We start from the raw sequence: 21,809 nt of genomic DNA on the forward strand, positions 1-21,809 counted from the left end.
GTTGAAAAAAGAAACTTAACCTGAAAAATGGTAGAGGTAGTTCGGTGATGGTATAGAAAAAAAACATATAGGCATTCATGGCTACATAATTCTATGTAGCGGCTTAGGTCTAGCCCAGAGACCCAGAGAGATTCTAGTCACTAATAGCTAGACTTGCCTATCCAAATTCTCTCTCCTCCTTCCATATCTTTTTTCCATTTCTTCTCGCCTCACGGGCTCTGTAAACCATATTTGAACACACAGCAATATATTTTAGATTGAAATGTCAGGATGCAGTGCCGTGCACCGCTTCCATACACAAAGTTTTATATGCAAAGTCTTCGCAAGTCCACACTTTTTACACAGGACAGGGTCAGTATCACACTTGTAACCAGTAGCACAACGTAAATACCATCGTTTTTCCAGCACCGCGCGTATTTCATGGGAAACAGGTGTCTCCTTCCTCGCGAAGGTTATGTCTTGCCAGCACGACATTAATAATCACCAGTAACAGAGCACAGATACTATGATCGACGGAGTTAACCAACCTTTTCACCGATTAATTATTGTACAACTCTCTTATGTTCTGAAATAAATTGATGTCTGTAAACACTTTATATGATCAAGTAAGCAAGAAAAAATCTCAAGCTCATACATATATTTTCTCGTATTTTCTCTCGTAAATTGAATGGCTTGAGCATACAAGGGTTTTTTATTCTATGAGAGGCTTGTTTTTTCGGATGAACTTGTAACCACCGGTCAAGCTCAACGATTAGGTTCGGATTAAAAGTCTATGCTGTAAACTCATGTTCAGGAGCCCAATTTCTATGTGAAGTTATTTCATGGGTCTCTCAGTCAGCAAAAAAAAAAAGCAGAAAAACTTTCAAGAGCGGTGAAAACATATAGAAGTATAAAACTGTCTGCTAGGGGTAAGAAATTCGAATTCATTAATATATTTGTAGTTTTTTTTAATATTCTTGTAAATAAAAGGGTAAATTCTCGGGGGGGGGGATTTGAAGCATTCCCTATTTGGTATTCCTCTTAAAAAAAAATATTAAAGAAAAAACAGAACATGACATGCATCCAAAGAATTTTTTTTATTTATTTAGATAACTTTATATTTTTGTAAAGAATAAAATTAGTCCGTTCAAAATTTATGATTGTGCCTTCCAATCAAAAACATGCATACGAAGTATACATTTATTTTAAAAACTATTTGACTACAAAAAGAAGAAGGAATCGGTGGGATTCTAAATGCTAACTGCTCAAAGAAATTCCTGGATTAGAGAGGAAACATCTGGCTTTCGTGACATGAGAAAACAATAGAGCGACCGAAACAAAAATGCAAGATTCTCTTTGATATGGGATTCCTTTCCCCTACCTCCTTTTATTTTATATGGTGAGTTGATATTTTAGGGTCAAAACCTAGTGTGAGTACGTGGGGTACCCGTAGAATTATTATTATAATAATTATTATTAATTAAAATACTTTGGTCTTATTTTAAGGTCAAAACCTAGTGTTCTTGTTTTGCTTTTTAATTTAGTTTTTAATTATTTTCTTTTTAATTAATTTTTTATATCATATTTGATCTTCATTCTATTAATTATTATTTATTTTATTTTTTTATTTTTTATAATAAAAAATTTATTTTCATGATTTTATTGTGTCTGTCTTCTACAAAGTAATCTGATCTTATAACCTTGATCACTAGTTTGGGATATTAGAACAGTTTAAGTTCAATCCTTTTAAAAAAAAAATATTTTTTTTATTTTATTATTTAACATTGAGTTATTAGACCTTTAGCTTTGTTAATAGGTTTTTTTTTTTTTTATAGAGGCTATCATGATCTCACATTCTAGATAAAATATAAATCATGTTAAACTTAGGTTGACTTGAATTTTTTTTTCTTGATATATTTTTTTAATTGATTTTTTTTAAATTTTATCCATTTACATTAAATTATAGGCCCTTGAACTCTATGATTTCTTTTAATTTGTTTATGTGATATTATCCTAGGGTAAGTCAAGTCAACTTGAGTTTATTCAGTTTTTTTTTTGTGTATTTTTTTATTAATTTAACTTTTATTTTTTAGTTTTTTTTCTAAAAAAGTAATTTTTTTGTCTCGATTACATATCGTGGATGGTGAGTTAGTCAAGTTAGCACAAGTTGATTCTAATTTTTTATTCAATAATTCTTTTTTTGATATGTTTCATCATTTAACATTAGATTATTGAATATTGAATTTTATGATTATTTTTATTTTTTATAAAATTATCTTAATCTAATATCTCGATTTATATATTAGTTAAATTAACCTGAATTAACTCAGGTTTTAATCCCTTAATTTTTTTTTTATGTTAGAAAAATTTAATCTGTCTTTTGCGACGTAGCAGAAGTCATCTCTCTATACAGTCCCCTAGCTTTTGGTCTGCTGAAACTCTGTTACTTTATTTTTTTTTATTTTATTTATGTAGGTCCCTCCAACAATTGTTTTTCAAAATCATATTTATTTGATTGATTTCAGTGAGAGTAGCTTAGGCTATTTGAAAACTGAACTTTTAAAAATGATAACATTCCCGAAACCACTATCTGATACAAATTGAAATGGTTTAATTTTTAAAAAAAATCAATTGATTTACAATTAGTCAAGTAAAACGATGTACATACAAAAAATCATGAAATCTAAAGTTAGAAGTTAAAACACGTCTGCGATAGTGGTTGAGAAAGTTTTAATTTTTTTATTATTATTAATATACATGTTCAAGTCAGCTTGCATGCACTTTCATTATTTCCACCAGTTCTTAAAGTTACATGTAAGCCTCCAGTGGCCAATCATATTAATAACCACAAAGCTCGAACTTCACTACAAGATTTAATAGTTTTACCGACGGAATTTTTCCGTCGGCATAAGACACATATTCCGTCAGTAATTAATTTACCGATAGAAATGCTTCCATCGATAAATCTTTCATCGGTAATTATTTGTCTATCGGTAAATTCCATTGGTAATAAAAAAAATATTATTTACCGACGGATTTATTGACTGAACAGACATGTCGGTAATAATATTTTTTTTATTACCGATGGATTTACCAACGAAACGGATATACCGACGGAAATTTCCGTCGGTAATTATTTAAAAAAATTCATTTTATAAAATTATAAAATAATTAAATTAACATAAATTAACACTGTATAATATATACTCAAAATTTTTGGAAAAAAGAATAAGAAAATCAACTCAAACAAATTTGCAAAAAATAAATAAATAAATTCAACTAAAAAAATTCATATGAAAAAAATGAAGTTGCAATTGCTAAAAATTTAAAAATCCTATAAATAAATCAACTAAAAATTTATCTCATATGAAAAAAAAAATCTCACAACAACATTTATACAATTATTAAGAACAAAAACAATTAAAAATAAAATAAAAAACAAATATAGTGAAAAAAATCAAAAGAAGAAAACAGAAAAATTTTACCTTAATATACTTGCAAGTGAAGCTAAGGAGAGAGAGAAAATTTCATAAAGAATATTAGTTAAAAAAAAAAAACTAAAAGGATAAAAGAAGAAAGAAGAAGAAGACATACCCGAGCATCGAGAAAAAGAGAAAGAGATAAGAAGAGAAAGAAATAGATATTGAAGTTTTTTACATATAGTGAAGAAGAAAAAGAAGAAGAAGAAGAAGAAGAAGAAGAAATGAGTTTGTCTCTTGTGAAATAAGCGGATTCAGGTTTTTTATTGGGGGGCGCGTTAATGACAGATTTACCGACAGATAATTGAATATTAATATTTTTTTAATTATTCCTTCGGTAATTCCATTAGTAATATTTAAATTAAAATTTTAATTTCATAAAAATTTTTCAGAAACCGCCAACAATTACCGACGATTTTTCAATCCGTCGGTGATTCCGTTTATAATATTTAAATGAAAATTTTAAATCAATTGAATTTTTAAAAAAACTGCCAAATAACACCGACAACTTTTCAATCCGTCGGTGATTTTGTCCATAAAAAACAACAATTAACAGTACAATTGGAAAGTGAATAGTTCTGGAGCTATATGGAAAATACCGACGGAAAATTCCGTTGATGATTCCCTTTGTAATTGACATCATCAAAAGTGTTCACAATTTACCAACGGATTTACCGATGGAATAAATTCCGTTAGCAATTTCGTTGGTAAAAATAACACGCCATCATTTTTTTTTTGCTTTGTTTTAAATTTTTTTTCCACTGTAATTCTCTCAGTATTTCTATTTGTATTTATCAATTTTCTGATAGTGCTTGAGATAAAAATAAATAAATTCTTTAATTTCAAATTTTTATTATTGGACCACCTAACATATAGACAGGTTTTAATAATTTTATTGTGATGGATGCAAGATTCTTAAACTATACATCAAATCGCCAGTCACTTTTTTGACTTTATGTTATTTTGTATCTAATTTATCATACACGTTATTATATTATTATTATTATTATTAAGTAATATTCTAAAAGGTGTGGGGAAAGTACTGTAGCTTTCCCATACCTTTTAAATATTAGTGTTTCACTGTGCACACAGTGCATAATGAAACTCTTAACTGTTTTTTTTTTTTTTTGTCATTTTTTTTCCTGTTTTTTTCATACCTTTATGGTTTGTTTGTTTTTTTGCGCTTTTTTCTTTGTGTTTTTTTTTTCTTTTAATGAATTTTATTTTGTTTAATTTAGTTTGTTAATGTGAAAAAAACTTTTTATTTAGTTATAACTTTCATGAAACTTTTTATTTTAACCTGATTTGACAAGTTAACCCCAAAATTTTTTTTTTTCTTTTTTCCTTTTCAATCAATTTTTTTCATTTAGTTTAGTTTGTTAATTTTTTTTTGTTTAACCCGTTGAAATTTTTTTTTCTATTTAGTTATCAAACTTTCATGACATGAATCCCAGGTTTTACGGGTTAACCTGATTTGAAGGGTTAATCCAGTTGATTTAGATTTTTTTTTTTCTTTTTCTTCATTAGTTTTTTTCTTCCTAATGGTTTTTTTTCTTTTTAATTAATATATTTAATTATCACACTTTTATAACACGACCTTATAGCCAGACCCACATCTAATATTCTTGGGTTCGTATTGCAGCCTAAGCTCACTTAAACTTGGGTTATGCAAGTGTAATGTTATTATTAATATTATAAATATTACTTTTAGATCATGCGTTGCGGTCAAACCCAAGACTCTTAGGTATAGCTTTGCAGAAAAACTTAACATTTTTAAATCTTAGTTTTTATATATATTTTTTATACAAAAAAAAAATGACTGCGGCATCTATAGGTCATATAACTAGTATATACTAAAAAGAAATGTTGTTAACAGTAAAAGTAGCATATTATAAATTTTTGTAATTCTTATATTATAGTGGTGATAAATCTGTAACTTTTTAGGTTTTAATTAAAAAAATTATTTAGAATTTTTTTATTTGGTATATTTATCATTTTATACTTATTACCACTATTTTTTTTCTTATCTTCTTTCTTCTATAATTTTTTTATAGTTTGTCCTTTTTTTTTTCTTTACATGTTTTATTTAAAAAAAATTATTTTTTTTATTCTTTACACTTATGATATTTATCACTCTACTCTACATTTGACTTATCTATACCTTTCTTTTTGTTTTTATCTTAATTCTTTTATAATTTGTATTTTTTAATTTTTTAATTTTTTCTTTATATATATATTTTTAAAAAAAACTATGTTTTACTACAGTAATTGTAACATTACCTTATTTTCTTATTTTTTTTACAATGTTAAAAATAACTTAAGGTCTTATATTTTTTTTATTAATACATATAATCTTCACTTTATTTTATTATACGTAAGTATTGGTTGTTTTATTTACAATTATATTTTTTACTCAATATCAAAAATGTTAAAAACACCTAAACATTTATTTTTTTATGTTAGAAAAAATTATCACCTACAGTGAGGCAAGTCAAATAAACATATTAATATTTTTTTATATATTTTTTGGCACATATAATTTTTTATTTATTTAATTAAGTGCATGTATAGGTCTTTTTGATTTATGATTATGATTTGATTTTATTTGTAAAAAAATACATTGAAAAGTCTTGCATTTCAGTTTTTTTCTACAAAAACATTTATCTGACTCCCGTGAAATGCTGGTCATGTATAATTTAGAAAAAGTAAATTAACTAAATAAAAAATAGTTTAAAGAAAATATTCAAAATGACGTGATCACCTGATTTCACTGTTATTATATTCTTTTTACTTTTATGTAATTTAAAATTGTCATCATTATCACAACTTAATCCCTTCGGAAAATTATTTCATTTAGCATTTTAGTTGATATTTTGACCGTGGGATGTTGGGATTTTTAATGACTTCATGTGATTATATTTGAATATTTGTTAGATTGACTTAGTTTTTGTAAAAAAAAAAATACTTGAAGGACTTGCACTGGAAAATGAAAACTAAAGAGATGAAAATTGTTATTATAAAAAGTTAAGGGGCGTCCAACCAACTCTTCTTGAATAAAACCCCGAATTGAACTTCATTCGACTTAAGAAACAGGTAGAAGTTAATTTGTTTTATAATTTTATTTAAAAAAATAGAAAAAAAGGAGAAAGGGGGCAAGGGAGAGAAATTTGATTAGGGAAAAGGGTATTTTGGGAAAAAAAAAAACAAAAAAATCGAGGATAGTTATTGTTATAGTCAAGGGTTTTTTTTTTTAAAAGTATTGTCAACAATTAATATTACTTTTTATAATTCTTGGAATTGAATTAAATTTGAAATTTGAAATTGTTTCAAGTGTATTGATATAAATTCCAAATAGAATTTAAATCATAAAAAATTGACAGCAAATCAGACTAGAGACTCTCAAATTTTAATTCTAAGTAAAAAAATATAAATATTTTTTTTATTAAAAACTATGCCACTTCTCTTTATCTCTCTTTCTTTTCTTGGACAAAAACTATGTTTGTTTTTTTCTCGAGAAATTGCTTGAGAAGTGGGAAAGCAAGACTGTCAAATTTAACACGGTTTTTCTTTGCTCTTGTCAATTCACTTGTGTAAATGAAAATGAAATTTCAAAACAATCATATAACATGTTTTTGGAAGAGAGAACCACATGCAGAACACATAGAGAACTCTTGTACAGAGAAACTTGGCATTAAGTCAAGAAGGGAACGGGGCGTCGCGGTCGCTGCGCCTCCCACATTCTCAACGGTTGTGGTTAAAAGGTTTTTCGTTTTTTCCACCCCTCTAAAAGGCAGAATCCACACTTGTATCATTTTGCCCAAGAGGCCAGGTTCTGGTTAAGCACGGGGAGATAAGGATAGAAGTTATGAAATTGTTGTAAAGTACTGTTTTACTATGATCCTTCCTTTGCCACCATAACCTTATCTTGATTTCGGGTATATTTTGTTAAAGAAACATCTTAACCCAATAATTTAGATTGATAGGTAAAGTCTCAAGATATGATTTATATTATTTTCTAAAACACCTCTTCAAATGAAAGTCATTTGATCTTGAAATTTACACATGCCCTCATTACCTTATGCTTATTATTTTTTCAAATAAATAGGTGTAGTGAGATTCGAATTCGTGACCGCTTGATTATTAAGGTTCTGATACCATGTCAAAGAATCATCTCAACTCAATAGCTTAAAATATTATGTGCGATCCCAAGATATGATTTATATTATTCTCTAATAGAACCTCTCAAGTGAAAGCCTTGAAACTTGTAAAAGTCCACATTACCCTGTGTTTAATTTTTATTAAATAAATAGGAATGATAAGATTCAAACTCGTGACCGCTTGGTCATCAAGGCTCTGATACCATGTCAAATAATTATCTCATCCCAATAGTTTAAACTATTAAATGAAATCTCAATATATGATTTATATTATTCTCTAACACGTTTGGAAGTACGGTAAATGTTTTTCAAAGTTTTTTTTATGTAAAAATATATTAAAATAATATTTTTTTATTTTTTAAATTTTATTTTTAACATCAGCACATCAAAACTATATAAAAATAAATAAAATAATTTAATTGTTTTAAAAAAATTAAAAATCTTCGTGAACCGCAAACACAAGAAATAACATTTCAACTTTGCACACTCAACCATAATATAGGACGGTAAAGGAGAGGATGAGAATGATAAGATGTGGAGGCTAGGCTGCAGGAGGAAGGTAACAGTTTACTTGCTTCAATTGATGAGCGTACGTGTATGAGATGATTTTGGGAAGTACGGAGGGAATGATATTTGGCAACCAAAAACCAAACCACTCACTTCTCGACTGTAATTTTTGAAACTCGAAATCAAATCAATCATAGCTCTGCAAGATTTTTTTTTTTTTATTTAAGGTAACCTTACCTCTCAAAAAAATATATTTTATAGATTTAAATAAACAAATAAAACTCTTATTGTTTTAAGTTTTTATAAAAAATACACGTTTTAACTTCAACTCGTAATTTGTTATACAGATTTCAAGTTTTTTGTCATCACATCATGTTTTTTAAGAACTCTATCTTGCAAGATTGATCCACAGTAATATTTAAATTTTGATTTCTAATTTAAAAACAAAATATATCAGAAAAAAACAATCAGCATGAATATCATATTTTAACTTTGAGGTCGTTTCCACGTCAACGCGTTTTACGGATTAGTTTCATGCACTGATACAAGAAAATATCGAAACAGAGTACTAAGCTACTTTACAAAGAAATTAAAAAAAAAAAAAAACAATTGAAAGGACAAGGGATATGGCCATGCGGCCATCATGAAACGAGCCCGGTACAGGGCACATCATCAATAATAAGGGCGCGGGCTAGCCGAATCAAAAGATTCCCCTTTTCCGGTTAGCTGAAAATAGCAGCGAGTAAAGATATTGAAAAATCAATTAAATTAAAACAGTTAGATTAAACTAGTTTGTCTTAGTTTTTATAAGCTTAAAACTGAAAAAACTATACCAAACCAAACCTAACCTAAACAAAAAAAAATTAAGTCAAATTAAAAAAACAGAGCCAAATCAAGTCCAAACTGAAAAAATTAAACCAAAACCGAGTTAAACTAGTTTAAACTGATATTAATTTTTTTTAAAAAAAAATTTAATTTAATTATTTTTTCTTAATAAAAATTAAATCAACTAATTGTATAGGCGCTCGTAGCATGTAACTGGTTTTTACACGTTACTTACCATTTGTAAAAAACATCTGTCACTCCCGCGTTACTCACTTTATGTTAAAGCGACAGTGCAAATGACGATTATACCCAATGCAATGTTTATTCCTCACACTGACAAATTTTACAGTGCTCGTTGTATGATTATGTATAATTAGCAACATTATATTAGTTATTTAATATAAATAGATGGATAATATATATATATATATATATATATATATATATATATATATTCCATGGAGATTATTATTATTATTATTATTATTATTAGATTATGGATTATATTCTTTCTCCAATTATATTTGTGAAATTTTCTTTGACACATGTGGCGAGCTTTAAATCATTATTTGCCATGTGGCTCGTATTTCGCTACGAGTCAATATTTTTTTTTAATTAAAAAATAAGTAAATAAGCTTTTGCACCGCATATTTGGAACATAAAAAAAATTTCTCAGGTATAAGTTAAAATGCTTATACATACACCTAATTAAATAAATAGATATTTGATAAAGAGCTAGCTAAGATTAAAACACTTGATTTCACAAAAAAAAAAATATGTGAAGCAAAGAAGAAAAAATCATAAAAATAAATATGCAAAAAATAAATGATAAAAATAAAAATAAAAATTAATTTTTAAAAAGGAATAAAAAAAACAAAGTCAACTTGTGTGAACCATTGAAACTCGTGACTATGATCATGAGACTGGGACCGATTGCATAAAAGGTAAACTCAAAAAACAACAAAGAAAAATTATCAATAAAAAATTGTTGGGTGATGATAAAGAAAAATAAAAAATATCAACTTGTGTGAACCATTAAAACTCGAGATTGTGGTTAATTTTTTAATATTTGTATTGTTTGAATTGTTTAACTATTATTTTTTAAAAATGTATTGTTAATGATTGATAAATGAAAGAATAAAAAGTGAAAGAAATGGAATTGGAATTGACTAGTTGTTCTTGGGATATAGGAAGGCTAATGATGTCAATGCATTCATTGACATTGGCATGAAAGAAATAGATAGAATTAGACTTAATTAGTTGTTCCTAAAAAATAAAAAGGTTAATAATGCCAATGAGTTTATTGATATCAGTATAAACATAAAAAAAATAAATGAAATTGGACTTGATTAGTTGTTCTCAAAAAATAGAAAGATTAATGATGTCAATGGATTCATTTACATTGACATATACATGAAAGTAATATATAAAAATGGACTTGATTAGTTGTTCTTAAAAAATAAAAATACTAATGATATCAATTGTTTTATTAACATCGATATGAAGATGAAATAAATAAATAGAATTGGACTTGATTAGTTATTTTCAAAAAATAAAAAGGTTAATGATGTCACCAGGTTCATTTATAATAGCATGAACATGAAAGGAATAGATAGAATTGGATGTGATTAGTTGTTTTTAAAAAATAAAAAGGCTAATTATATTAATGGGTTCATTGGTATTGGCATGAACATGAAAAATTGATTAGCTATCCAATTGAATGGAAGCTAATGATACTAGGTGGAATGGTATTGATTTATTTTTGTTTTGTCATTATGAAGATGATGACTAATAACATCAATTTAGAATTGATATAGCGTATATTAGTTTACCTAAGTTATGGGTGACAAAAGATAACATGATGTAAACTAGTGGAAATTAAAATAAAAAATAAATAAATGGTAAGTAAACAGGATAAAAAGATTTTACTTATAAAGAAAAGAAATCCTAGCTACATTTTATCTGATTTAATATTATTAGTTAAATTATGCAAGTTGTTTATGTTTATATATTGTGTTTATAAATTATGCAACTCTTATGTCCTCTGTCATAAGGGCATCAAAAACGCTTTCACTCTTGAAAACAAAGACTCGACTTTTCGCTTCATGAAAGTTCTTCCCATTAACTTCTTTAAGCTGACTTAAGCATTACAGGGCTCTCTAGATTTGGAGAGAGCTTGATTTGCAGGTTATGTTTTTGACATTAATTCCAAGTTAAAAGTCATCAACTAACCCTTTAAATTTTAGAGTGTAGGATTCGCTTTTCCAGTGAGAAGAACCAATTGGTGGAAATTAAACACTGAACTAAACCTACCTTCAAAGGTCTTGTAGGCAAGCGGTCCCCCAATTTTCTTTCAATAATTACAATTAATCATGATGCTTTCTTAAAATGCAAGCCTCGATAATAACAATTCTGTCATGTAGCATTAGACAAATTAAGCTGCAAATGCAGGACTTTTCTATGCGTCGGCCAATTACTTTCCTGCTTAAGCATATGCTGAAGACTGTACGGACTTTTAAACAATTCAAGTTTCTGTTTTCAAAGCAAACAATCTCCCATGCACTAATTAATCCCCCCTGCCCTTTAGCCTTTATGGCTCATAAATTATTATTGTTTCAGTCGTTAATCATTACTTACCATAAGCAACAATATCAATGATAAACATCAATTACCTCATGCCTAGGGCATCAAACATCATAGGAGGTTTCTGTCCAGCCAAATGCGAGGACAGTCAACTACAGGGCATACCATTGTCAAACTAACTTAATCTAGCTTTCCTCTGGCAGCCTTAATTTCTTAGATTTTCTAGTTAGAACACTTTTATTCTTATGGTAGTGTTTGGTTAGAATAAAAAAAGACGGGGATAGTGAAGAAAATGCACCTAGACATTTCAAAAACGCCTCAGGATTGGATTTAAAACCATAATTAAGACAGTACTAGCCCACTTGCCTGCCACTAAAAGGCGTCTAACATGAAATGCAGCTTAGATAAATCGTGAAGCCCTGTCCAGCATATATTCCTTGTTGCATTAGCAGAAGATAGGCATTGCAGACGGAAGAGATCAGATAGATTGCGTCTAGTTTCCCCACTAACAGAAGCACGAGGCAAACGCACATGACAGTCAATGGAGGAATTCAAAACCCGTCGTCAAGCGAGAGACAAAAGCCTAACGCATCAAGGAGTGGCTTCTACTTTTTCTAATGAAGGAATTTTTTTGAAGAGCTCCTATCTTTTGTGTTTGGTCTTTGTGTATATTGCTTCCCTTGAAAAGCCAAAACCTACAGTCGTTGCAGCATGCACTACGGCTATTCTTTTTCCCAGTTAAGAGAATCGATAATTTAAAGGTGAAAGCGATGGGCTCCATAGATTAGAATTTATGTACTTGTTGCAAAGAGACATGTAATTGACATATAGAAGTGATCCCATGCTAGGTCTTGTCACCCTAATCTAGCTAGCAAAAGGATCAAATGTCATGCATGACGCATGAATACTTTATTAATGGAATGCCCTTCAAGGGTTAGTATCAAAATTATTATATGATATCATTGTTGCAACCATCGGTACCTTGTTGAGATATCGAACCATGCATGCATTTTTCTTTAATCGAGAAATTAAAAGCAGTTTCCAGTTGAGCAAGGCTAGATACCAAACCCAGCTAGTAGCAAGAAGGAGCTAAGCTTAGGAGTAGTTTTTATTGGTGGTCCTTAACAAAGCCCTTTTCATTCTCTGAAATCCAAGAAAGGTGTCCACTCTGCTCTATGCCTAGCTAGCAGTGAGCTTGACAGAAGAATATGTGCCCTTTACATACTCTCTTCCAACCATCAAATTTGCTTTCGCGATCTTCTTTTTATTTTAGAGGGGGAAAGTAAAGAGTCGACTCTCATAAACGAAAGGCGAAAGAGCCTGTCGCCTTGGCCCCAGGTGCACGAAGGCCCAGTGTGCCTCTGATTGTTTATTTAACATTTTTAAACGCGCATGTCTATTTGTCCATTTCTACTTCAACTATATATTTACAGACAAAAGACGACGAGGAATCCAATTCATGGCTTATTTATAAAACATGCTTGACAACAAAGATGCGCACTCTCATCCCTTTTGACCATTGTAGGAGTATTATTGCCTTTTCTTCCTCCCAGTGATCATGCTAGTGTCCCTTGAAAAATCTCGGAAGAATCACACGCAAAGTCTGCAGAGATGTCATGAAATCAATGGGTGATATATTTGTTAATCACGAAAATCGATATGAGAAACCGACATCAAACTTTATGGATGGTCGGTCGGTAAGTAGATATTGTTGTTGACACGCTATTGTCCTAACTGATTAAACATTTCCATGAACATACAGCTCACCGTCTATTTTTCCGACTTGTGATGAGAAGATGCCGAGGTTTCTCAACCCAGGCAAGCAGCAACCAGTGCTTTTTGACATTTAACGAAAGGGTCATAATCTTAAGTTAGCCAAGCTCTTGAGGAAAATTGTGGTCGAGCATCAAAAGTATACAAGATAGAACAAACTATGATAAATTCCCGTTGCTATACATCGAAAATATGGTGATTCTTTTCATCCCTGAAAAAATACCGCACCTCGTCTCAAACAATGTGATGAGGAAGGAACGAAAGGATCTGCCAGTTGTTTTCTGTGTTCAACGAATCAGGTTAAGAGTAACTAGCTGCTGATCTGAATTCACATGGTAACACCCATTCTCGATGCATGGCATCAGGTAGATGATCAGAACAATTTAGATTCCACTATTTCACAACATTCCACAGCAATTTTCAATTAACAATCCGTAAACAGAAGTGATTACTAACATGGAATTACCAAACGGTGTTCTTATTCATACATATCAAGACTTCACACTTGCTTCACAAAAAGAATCAGAGGGAAAACTGGTAAATGATGAAACTTGAGATTTTACCATGGTTTTCATGATAAATGAACATTCTGTATTTCAATGCGAAGTGTTCTAAGTTTTTTATCAACATTTGATAGTTCTTCTTGAAGATCTAAAAGTTTGTCCAGTCTTTCTTGTGCTGCATCTTGATAAGGCTTGCCAATAGTTTTTACAAAGTTTTCCAAATTTCCAACAGTTTCCATGAGATCATTCTGCATAGCCTCTTCAACTTCACGTGCAAGGCCATCTGCAATCTTATTTACCTTGTCTACAATCGCTTGCCTACGGACTGGGAAAGTGGAAATTGCTATGAACCTATTATAAAGCAAAGATTCAATCAGATATTGAATACCTTATTGCATGTTTGAAATGTGGAACGATATTCAAAAATATCATTAGAGGAAACAAGAACTGCATGCTGATAACTTGATACGGATCAGAATACAAGAACATGCAGACAAGTGCAGAGTGAAAATATGAGCAACTAGCCATTTCAAAATTTAGGGGAATAACCCAGAAAATATGTCATGTTGGAATGATGTCTTCATAGAATTTTAGGATATCAATCATGCAAATACTGCACAAACTGAAAAATATTTGCAAATACACTTCAGCAATAAAACAACAAAACGGAACGAAATGCAGGCAGAAAAATTACCCTCCAGCAGAACAAAGGCCGAGAGCAAGAAGATCTTCTAAAGTAGTAGGCAGTACTGATGTCAGAAGTGAGGCAGATAAACCAGCAGCTCCTAATCCGCCAAAAGTCCCCAAGAACTATGACCAAAGAGAAAACATTTTACTTCAGGCACAATCACTCACAAATTGACTACAATGAAAACGGAACTGATTGGGCAAAAAGTCTCACTGCACCTAAGACTGAAAGTTACGAGGAATCTCGTTGAAATAGCATAAAAGTGCTGATACTTCAGTTCACAAAAGAATTAAAGGCAGAACCACTTTCTCTATGCCTTTTTACCTTCTATTTATTTTTTCTTTTTCAATTACATGCCTCGGACTTTTATATTATAACACAATACACATAATGCCACCAGAAATTAACTATGGCTATAAGGTGTCATTCTGAAATTGCTTCCAGATAATTTTGTTGTTTTGTCCAAGGTTCCACTGATGCCACCAGAAATTACTCAGGTTACAATGTCTCATTCATAAATTCCTTGCAGACAATTTTGTTATTTTGTGCAATACTCCCACCTTTGTTAAAATCCAAAAATACACCAGTGCACACCAGATTCTGCACTCGTGCAAAAAATCATGTGTTATCAATCTCTCATAACACTATGTTTGTTAGTGAGAAATTTGTTTATGGTTAAACAAAATATATATTTAAACCAATATGATCATGAATCTTCATAAGCATTCTACTGTATATATGTCTTGACAAAGACTATATCAGACTGGTTAACTGTTACTGATGCCAGCTTTTGCTCAAACAAGGTTACAAAATTTTCTGACAACAATTTTATGAGAATTTGGCACATGGCCACAGAAAATTAGAACTAACCGCTTCACGTATTTGCTTTTCAAGTAGCTTGGAAGTGGACACGGCACTGAGGTTCTCTATCACTCTAATGCTGAGGTCAACTTTTTTCGCCATATCATGGGTCTCTAAATGTATCTGGGAGGTTGGATAGGTAATTGAAGTCCATCGTTTTTCAAATTGTTCTTTGTATAGTTTTCCTCCATGAGCACTATTTGAATGTAACCATTTCAGGTATTCTCCAAGCAATTTCTGTAGATGCCAAAATAAAAATAACAAGAAACAGCAAATGAGTGACCAAAGCCAAAGAACTCTAAAGATATGCAGTCACCAAGGTACCAAGGAAATATTAGTGGAAAGAAAGGTTTTAGTGGATCTTTAAAAAAAAAAGCACTAAGATGTGCAAATTACACACTTGACAATATAAAGCATAGCACAAGTATAAAGCATCATCAACACAGTTCCTAAAAAAGGTAAGAGCCATTAACTCACTTGTGCATCTGTAAGTGCAGGACCAATTATATCATTTTGAATCTTTATGGTGGCTGGCATTGTAGCAGGCTTTTCCCCTCTGAATATATACGAAGCAACAAGATCAAGATTTGATAATTGTAGGGTCGATTCTATGAGCTCCAAAACACGAGATTTTGTGGCATCAATCTGCAATTTCATTCATCAGCACAGCACATAAACTGACATCACTCGTGAAAAATTACCACTAATTTACATCAAATTCATTACTGTGAGCTGGTCTGTGAGTGATTGTACACATCTTCTCTGGAAAACTTACCAGTGACATAGTTTTTCTTCTCCAAGAGATGCTCTCATTTTCCATCTTTATTGCATACTCTTTCACACTATCAATCAGTTCTGTTGCGGAGGTTAGATCCTGCTTGGCTAATTGGCTATCTTGTTTCACAAGAGTTTCACAGGCAGAAAGTAGACGTTCTGCAATTGCGATTGGAGTTTCAAGTTTAAGCCTTATTCTTTCCATTCCTGTGGTTGTTGAGGCATCTAAAAAACTATACAAGAACTGTTCAAGTTCAAAGAATCTAGAGATTTTCAAATGAGATTTTGAAACTGATAATTCTGTGTAATCTTTTCCAAGGTCAGATGAAGCTGACAGTTTTGCTTCAAGAGCAGACCGAGCAGAGATAGGATATAATATTACATCATTGGTTTTCAGCAATTTCATTGTATTCTCCTTAATGAACAACATAGCTTCCTCGAGCTACATAAAATCACAGAAACAAAAGTAGACTCTTGTAAGTAGCTTGGATTTTGCAAACTAGGAGACACCAATAAATAATATGGAAAAAAGTTTATAACTTACCTCACTGGAATTCCTGTAGAGGTCAGATTTATTTAACACGAAAACAACTTTCTTCTTCCACTGTTGAGTATAACGAAGAAAAGAAACCTGGAAATAATATCAGGAGTGAGACCAAAATTACTTTGGGAAACAGCAAATCACTGGCTGAGATACTTTAACCACTAAGAAAATGAATTTGATATAATGCTGGAATTCTTCTAGTCCAAAGTGAGGGCCTCCCAAAACCATTTCTTATAGTCATATCATCATATACATATGCCAATGGTGGAGCAATTTCTTTGGATTTATATTGCTCCAGGTCACATCTATGCTAGGAATTTTCTCTGCAAAATTCACTTTCAAAATCAATGGAGGTACCTTCAACTAAACCTCAATCTTATTTGGATGGCATCAAGAAGTCAAAGAAGCTTTAACGCATTTCTTACTCGCATTTCCCTAGACAGTTAGGTATAAAATGTAACAGTGAAGGCTAAAATCCATGGGCCAGGGCATTCAAATCCACCGTGTTTCAGAACTATAAAACATTATAGATTGCCATGTCACATTCACAATCATGCATACCTCACTTTCAGTTAATGGCCTGTCAGCTGAAATAACAAAAAGAAGCAAATCTGCACGAGGCACAAATTCTTCAGTAAGACGCTGTTGCCTTTGGAGAATGACATTAGTCCCTGGTGTGTCAACAATATTCATCTGTTTAAGAAAGAAAAGAATAATAAAATGCATTAGTTACAGCATCCAAAGGAGCTATAGGCTATAGCATGAAGTGGATTTTTTATAAAGCAACTCATGAAATGGAATATTATTATGATGTAACTACTCTAGATTGGAATATTATTCTATTTTAAGAAATCACACACTTTATAAAACAGAGTGAACTAACAAAGATGTAGGATTGAATGCTTTTGACTTCTCTAGGTTCCCTCTTACTGTACAGTGCACGAACTTTTCCTTCCGCTATCAATGTCAAATGCATCTGGGTTTATTCTTCCATGCAGAATGTGGTTATTTCTTTATGGCACATTCAGCAAATGGACTAGATCAAATGAGGTTCCCTGTCTCCAAAATTCTCCTGTGACTCTAATACCTACATTTTGAAGATTATTAAGCTTCTTTTTTTATGGCTTTTAACATTCCAAGAATTTGTAACTTATTCAGTCCCATTTAGGAAAAATACCGTGGTGTGGCATCCTTACCAGGGAAAACTAACCATTAACTTTGACTCACATTTAAGGGGAGGAAATGTGAATTGCAAGTGAATCAAACCTAAAAGTACGATGAGCCTGAATGGGTTCCCTGAATCACTCCCACTGTTTAATTGGTGCATGGAGCCCACCAATCAATGGTGGGAGTGATTCAGGGAAAACATTTGGGTTCCAACTTTTGGGGCTTTTAGCATTTCTCCAAGTCAAATTGTTATGGAAAGTGCAATTAGGCATAAAACAAAATATCATGTTGTAGAAAGAAACCTACATACGCAAGTGGCATAAATTGTACTATGTAGACTTCTTATGAGATTTAGCACATCCAAAAAAGTTGCATTAAAAAGTGTATTGCAGCTGAATTTTAGCTAGACTGACTACAAACACAAACATTTCATATGCAGAAAATACCTTGGAACCTTGCAATCTGATATAAACAAGATGATCCAAGTAGACATTTATATAGAACATCTCAGAACTGAATTCAAGAGTACACATGAGATGAGAGATGAAAAGACCTACTTCTTTAAGAATTGGAGCTGGAAGGTAGCATATATATTGACCATCTGGATGCCTTTCACAACGTTGTTGCTCTTCAGAATCACTCTTAGAGTAGCGTAAGAAAGTGATCTCATTTGTTGTAGGAACAACACCCTCGTTAAGGTATCTTTTTCCAAGAAGTGCATTAATAACAGTTGATTTCCCAGAGTTAAACTCACCCTGGATGATACCAATAAAGACAAACAGTCAAGGAAGAACAAAAGCCTTTGGCAGCATGTTCATACAGATATGGCACAAACAACCAATCAATCTCCATATGAGTCTCAGTGTTCTTTTCATGATAACAAACTTATCGTTTGTTGCAGAAAAAGATTTCAAAAAAAAAAACACAGAAAAATCAAGGGAAGCAAAAGTGAAGAATGTCAATATCAATGCCTTTCTCTGGAAGGGTATTAGTGCATCATTTGCACTTACTAATGCTAAGTCCAACCACGATAGGACTTAGGAGAAAGGATCGATGAGAAATAAGAACAAGAAGTGGATCCCTAGAAAGTAAGAAAATCATGGTGACCCATAATTTTATTGAACAAGGTATGGAAAAATAATGAAGCTAACACCTAAAGGTCAAAATGAAACTGTTTAGTCAGCTTGTTCGTGAAATTGTTTGAACAAAAATGGAAATCCTGAAACATGAAACCATGTTCTGATCTCATGCAACATAGAAACGAAAGTCATAGCATAGACTTGAAACGATTGTTTTCTTCAATTAGAAGTAAAACAAAACTACAAAAAATTATTGAAGGCCATTGATTTTAAATCCTTTCAAAATAAGAGGAGGGATTTATTTGAAATGTAGAGCTAATACCAATGTATATCCCTGGAACCAGAATTTGTTGAAGTTCAGCACACAATTACCACTATAGCCAGTAAAAATGGCTCGTCAATCTGAGAAACCGCGTCAATGAAAAGTGAAAGCTCCCCCGTCTGTCATGCAAAGCCAATGCCCTTGTTCAGGCTTAAAAAGAAAGAAAGAGAATCAACATGAACAAAATCCAAATATCAAATTTTTAAATAAAAGATCACCAGAGGACTAGCTTTCTGGATAACATCAATAGCTTCAAGCAATATTGATCTCTCTTTTTCTATGAGCTGTTTTTCTCTATCCTCCAGTTTAACAAAGCCTGCCACCGTTGTTTTTTTATGACTATCATTTTCCATATCCAAAGATTTGAGCTTACTGAAGCTTTCAAGGTCATCCTGAAAATTTTTACCGGTTGCACTCACAGTGTCAAACATCTGACTCAAAGCATCATCGCTAAATAACCTCAAATCTTCCAATGACAGAACTAAACCACTAGCACCGGTTTTCCGAAATTTTGATGCCCCCACCGACAATGTGGCCTCCCCACGTGAAGCATCGAGGACAAAGATTGGTATCTTCACATTCCCGAATCCAGGGCTCATTTCTGAATCAAAATCTTCCTCTGGGCCATGAACATATATAAGAAAATCAGCACCTTCAGAATTAGACGCCTTTAATGCAGCATTTGGTGTCTGCACAATCCTGGCTACCAAAGGTAGAACAACTGATTCAGTTCGAGAACCCATCATCATATTTCTTGCCACAATGGCAGGAAGCCCTGTAAAATAACAAAGAAACACATTACCCTTCCATGCCTGGATTATTTCAAGTGCTCATGCATGTATTAAACCAGAATGAACACAATTCTGTACAAAATCCATTTCGAAAATTAATTCGAGTTTTAATACTACTTAAAACAAATGCAATTAACGAAATTATGTCTGATAACCACAAAGTTAATTTGGAGAGGCAACGACAAAGAGAGAAAAATTATAGAAACTAGACTTAAAAAGTGGATAAATGAAGCAAGACAGACCTTGATCAGACAGCACAACACCACTGGCATTAACAGCAGTGGCTATATCAACACGTTCTCCGATCAACAAATAAGCACGATCTCTGACCACTGAATTCACCAAACAGGCCGCCTCGTAAAGGCTCTTCCCACTGCCTCCACCCCCGATGCTGCCATTGAGAATAACAATCCCAACCGACTTAGACACGGCCTTATCAATCAAATCCAACGCCTCACTTCCGCCACGAATGACATCCTCCGGGTCCAGCTGGAGGACGATGTTGGGGACTTTAATTTCGGGGCGTTTGTAACCGCCAGGGAAAAGGGTTCTTGGTTGTTGATTTGAAAAGTTTTGATTGGCGGGCTGTTGTTGTTGTTGGTTGTTCGGGAAGGAGTGGATTGGGAAATGGCGGGTTCGGTGAGGAGGGGGTTTGAAGCGAGGAGTGGGGAGGTGAGGAAGGAAATGGGTGAGGAAAAGGGAAGGCTTTGGGGAGTGGAGGGAGAGGAGAGGTATCATGGAGGTGGAAGAAGAGATGGAAAGAGTGAGATTGTGTGAGACTGGAAGGAGAAAGAGGAAGAGGCTTATCTCTTGCTATGGTTTTCTGTATCTTATCTGCTTGGTCTTGTGTGCAAGGAAATGAGTGACAAAGGCTTCAACCACCTCAATCCTACTGTCCTAAGTCCTAACCCCGTTTTTCATGTGGATTCTTTGTAAACTTTCTCATTTTTGTTAAAACTTTATCAATAAAAAAAACATTTTTTTAAAATTAAAAAACAAACTATGTTGGTTTTTAATAAAATATTTTTCATAATATAATTTTTTAAAAGTTAAAAAAATAAAAAAATAAAAATATATAATTATTTGTTAATTATATCAAATTCAATCTTTAATTTTTTAATTATTATATAATTTTTTTTGAATTATTTATTTTCAATTTTCTTCCTTAAAATTTGATTTGATTTTTATATTAATTTGATTCTTATTATTTTGATTATTTTTTTTATTTTTTTAATTAAATATTTATATATATATATATATATTAAATTCAATTATCACTATTATTTTTATTATTATTTATTTTATTTAAAATAATTTATAAAGTTAAATTATTATTTTTTATTTCATTTATTTTCAACCTTTTTATTTATCAGATTTTGTTCATATTTTTTTTTTTCAAATAATTTATAAAATTAAATTTTTTTTTCAATTTCATCCTATGTCAATTTTTTTACTTGTGAACTTGATCTTAATTATTTTTATTATTAATTATTTTATTTAAAATTATTATGATACTGGATTCTTTTTATTTCATTCTCCTTTAATTTTTTAATATATTATATTTGGTTTTTATTTTTCAATGAACTTGAAAAAATAAATTAAAATATTAATAACTTATTTCTCAACTAATTTTTCATGATATGGTTAAACATGAAAAAATATTTTTCAATTTATTCTTCATAAGATTATCAAACATAAAAAAAAAATTCACTTTTTAATAATTAATTTTCATGAAAATCACTTTCTAAAATAAAATTATTTTCTGACAAACAATCAG

General features: G+C 31.2%; 1 protein-coding gene across 1 annotated transcript; it reads right to left on the bottom strand.

Annotated features, from left to right (window-relative positions):
• Positions 1-13,738: 13,738 nt before the first annotated feature.
• On the bottom strand, positions 13,739-20,924 carry LOC118061628 (probable transmembrane GTPase FZO-like, chloroplastic). Its single transcript, XM_035075127.2, has 11 exons — positions 20,275-20,924; positions 19,460-20,016; positions 19,292-19,360; positions 18,398-18,595; positions 17,235-17,366; positions 16,674-16,760; positions 16,131-16,571; positions 15,833-16,000; positions 15,365-15,592; positions 14,501-14,616; positions 13,739-14,157 (listed from the first exon to the last, which is right to left on the bottom strand). Exons 1-11 carry the CDS (start codon positions 20,768-20,770, stop codon positions 13,875-13,877), a joined length of 2,775 nt encoding a protein of 924 aa, XP_034931018.1. The 5' UTR covers positions 20,771-20,924; the 3' UTR covers positions 13,739-13,874.
• Between the last annotated feature and the right edge of the window lie 885 nt (positions 20,925-21,809).

Source organism: Populus alba, chromosome 5, assembly GCF_005239225.2.
Source record: "Populus alba chromosome 5, ASM523922v2, whole genome shotgun sequence".
Classification (NCBI taxonomy): Eukaryota; Viridiplantae; Streptophyta; class Magnoliopsida; order Malpighiales; family Salicaceae; genus Populus; species Populus alba.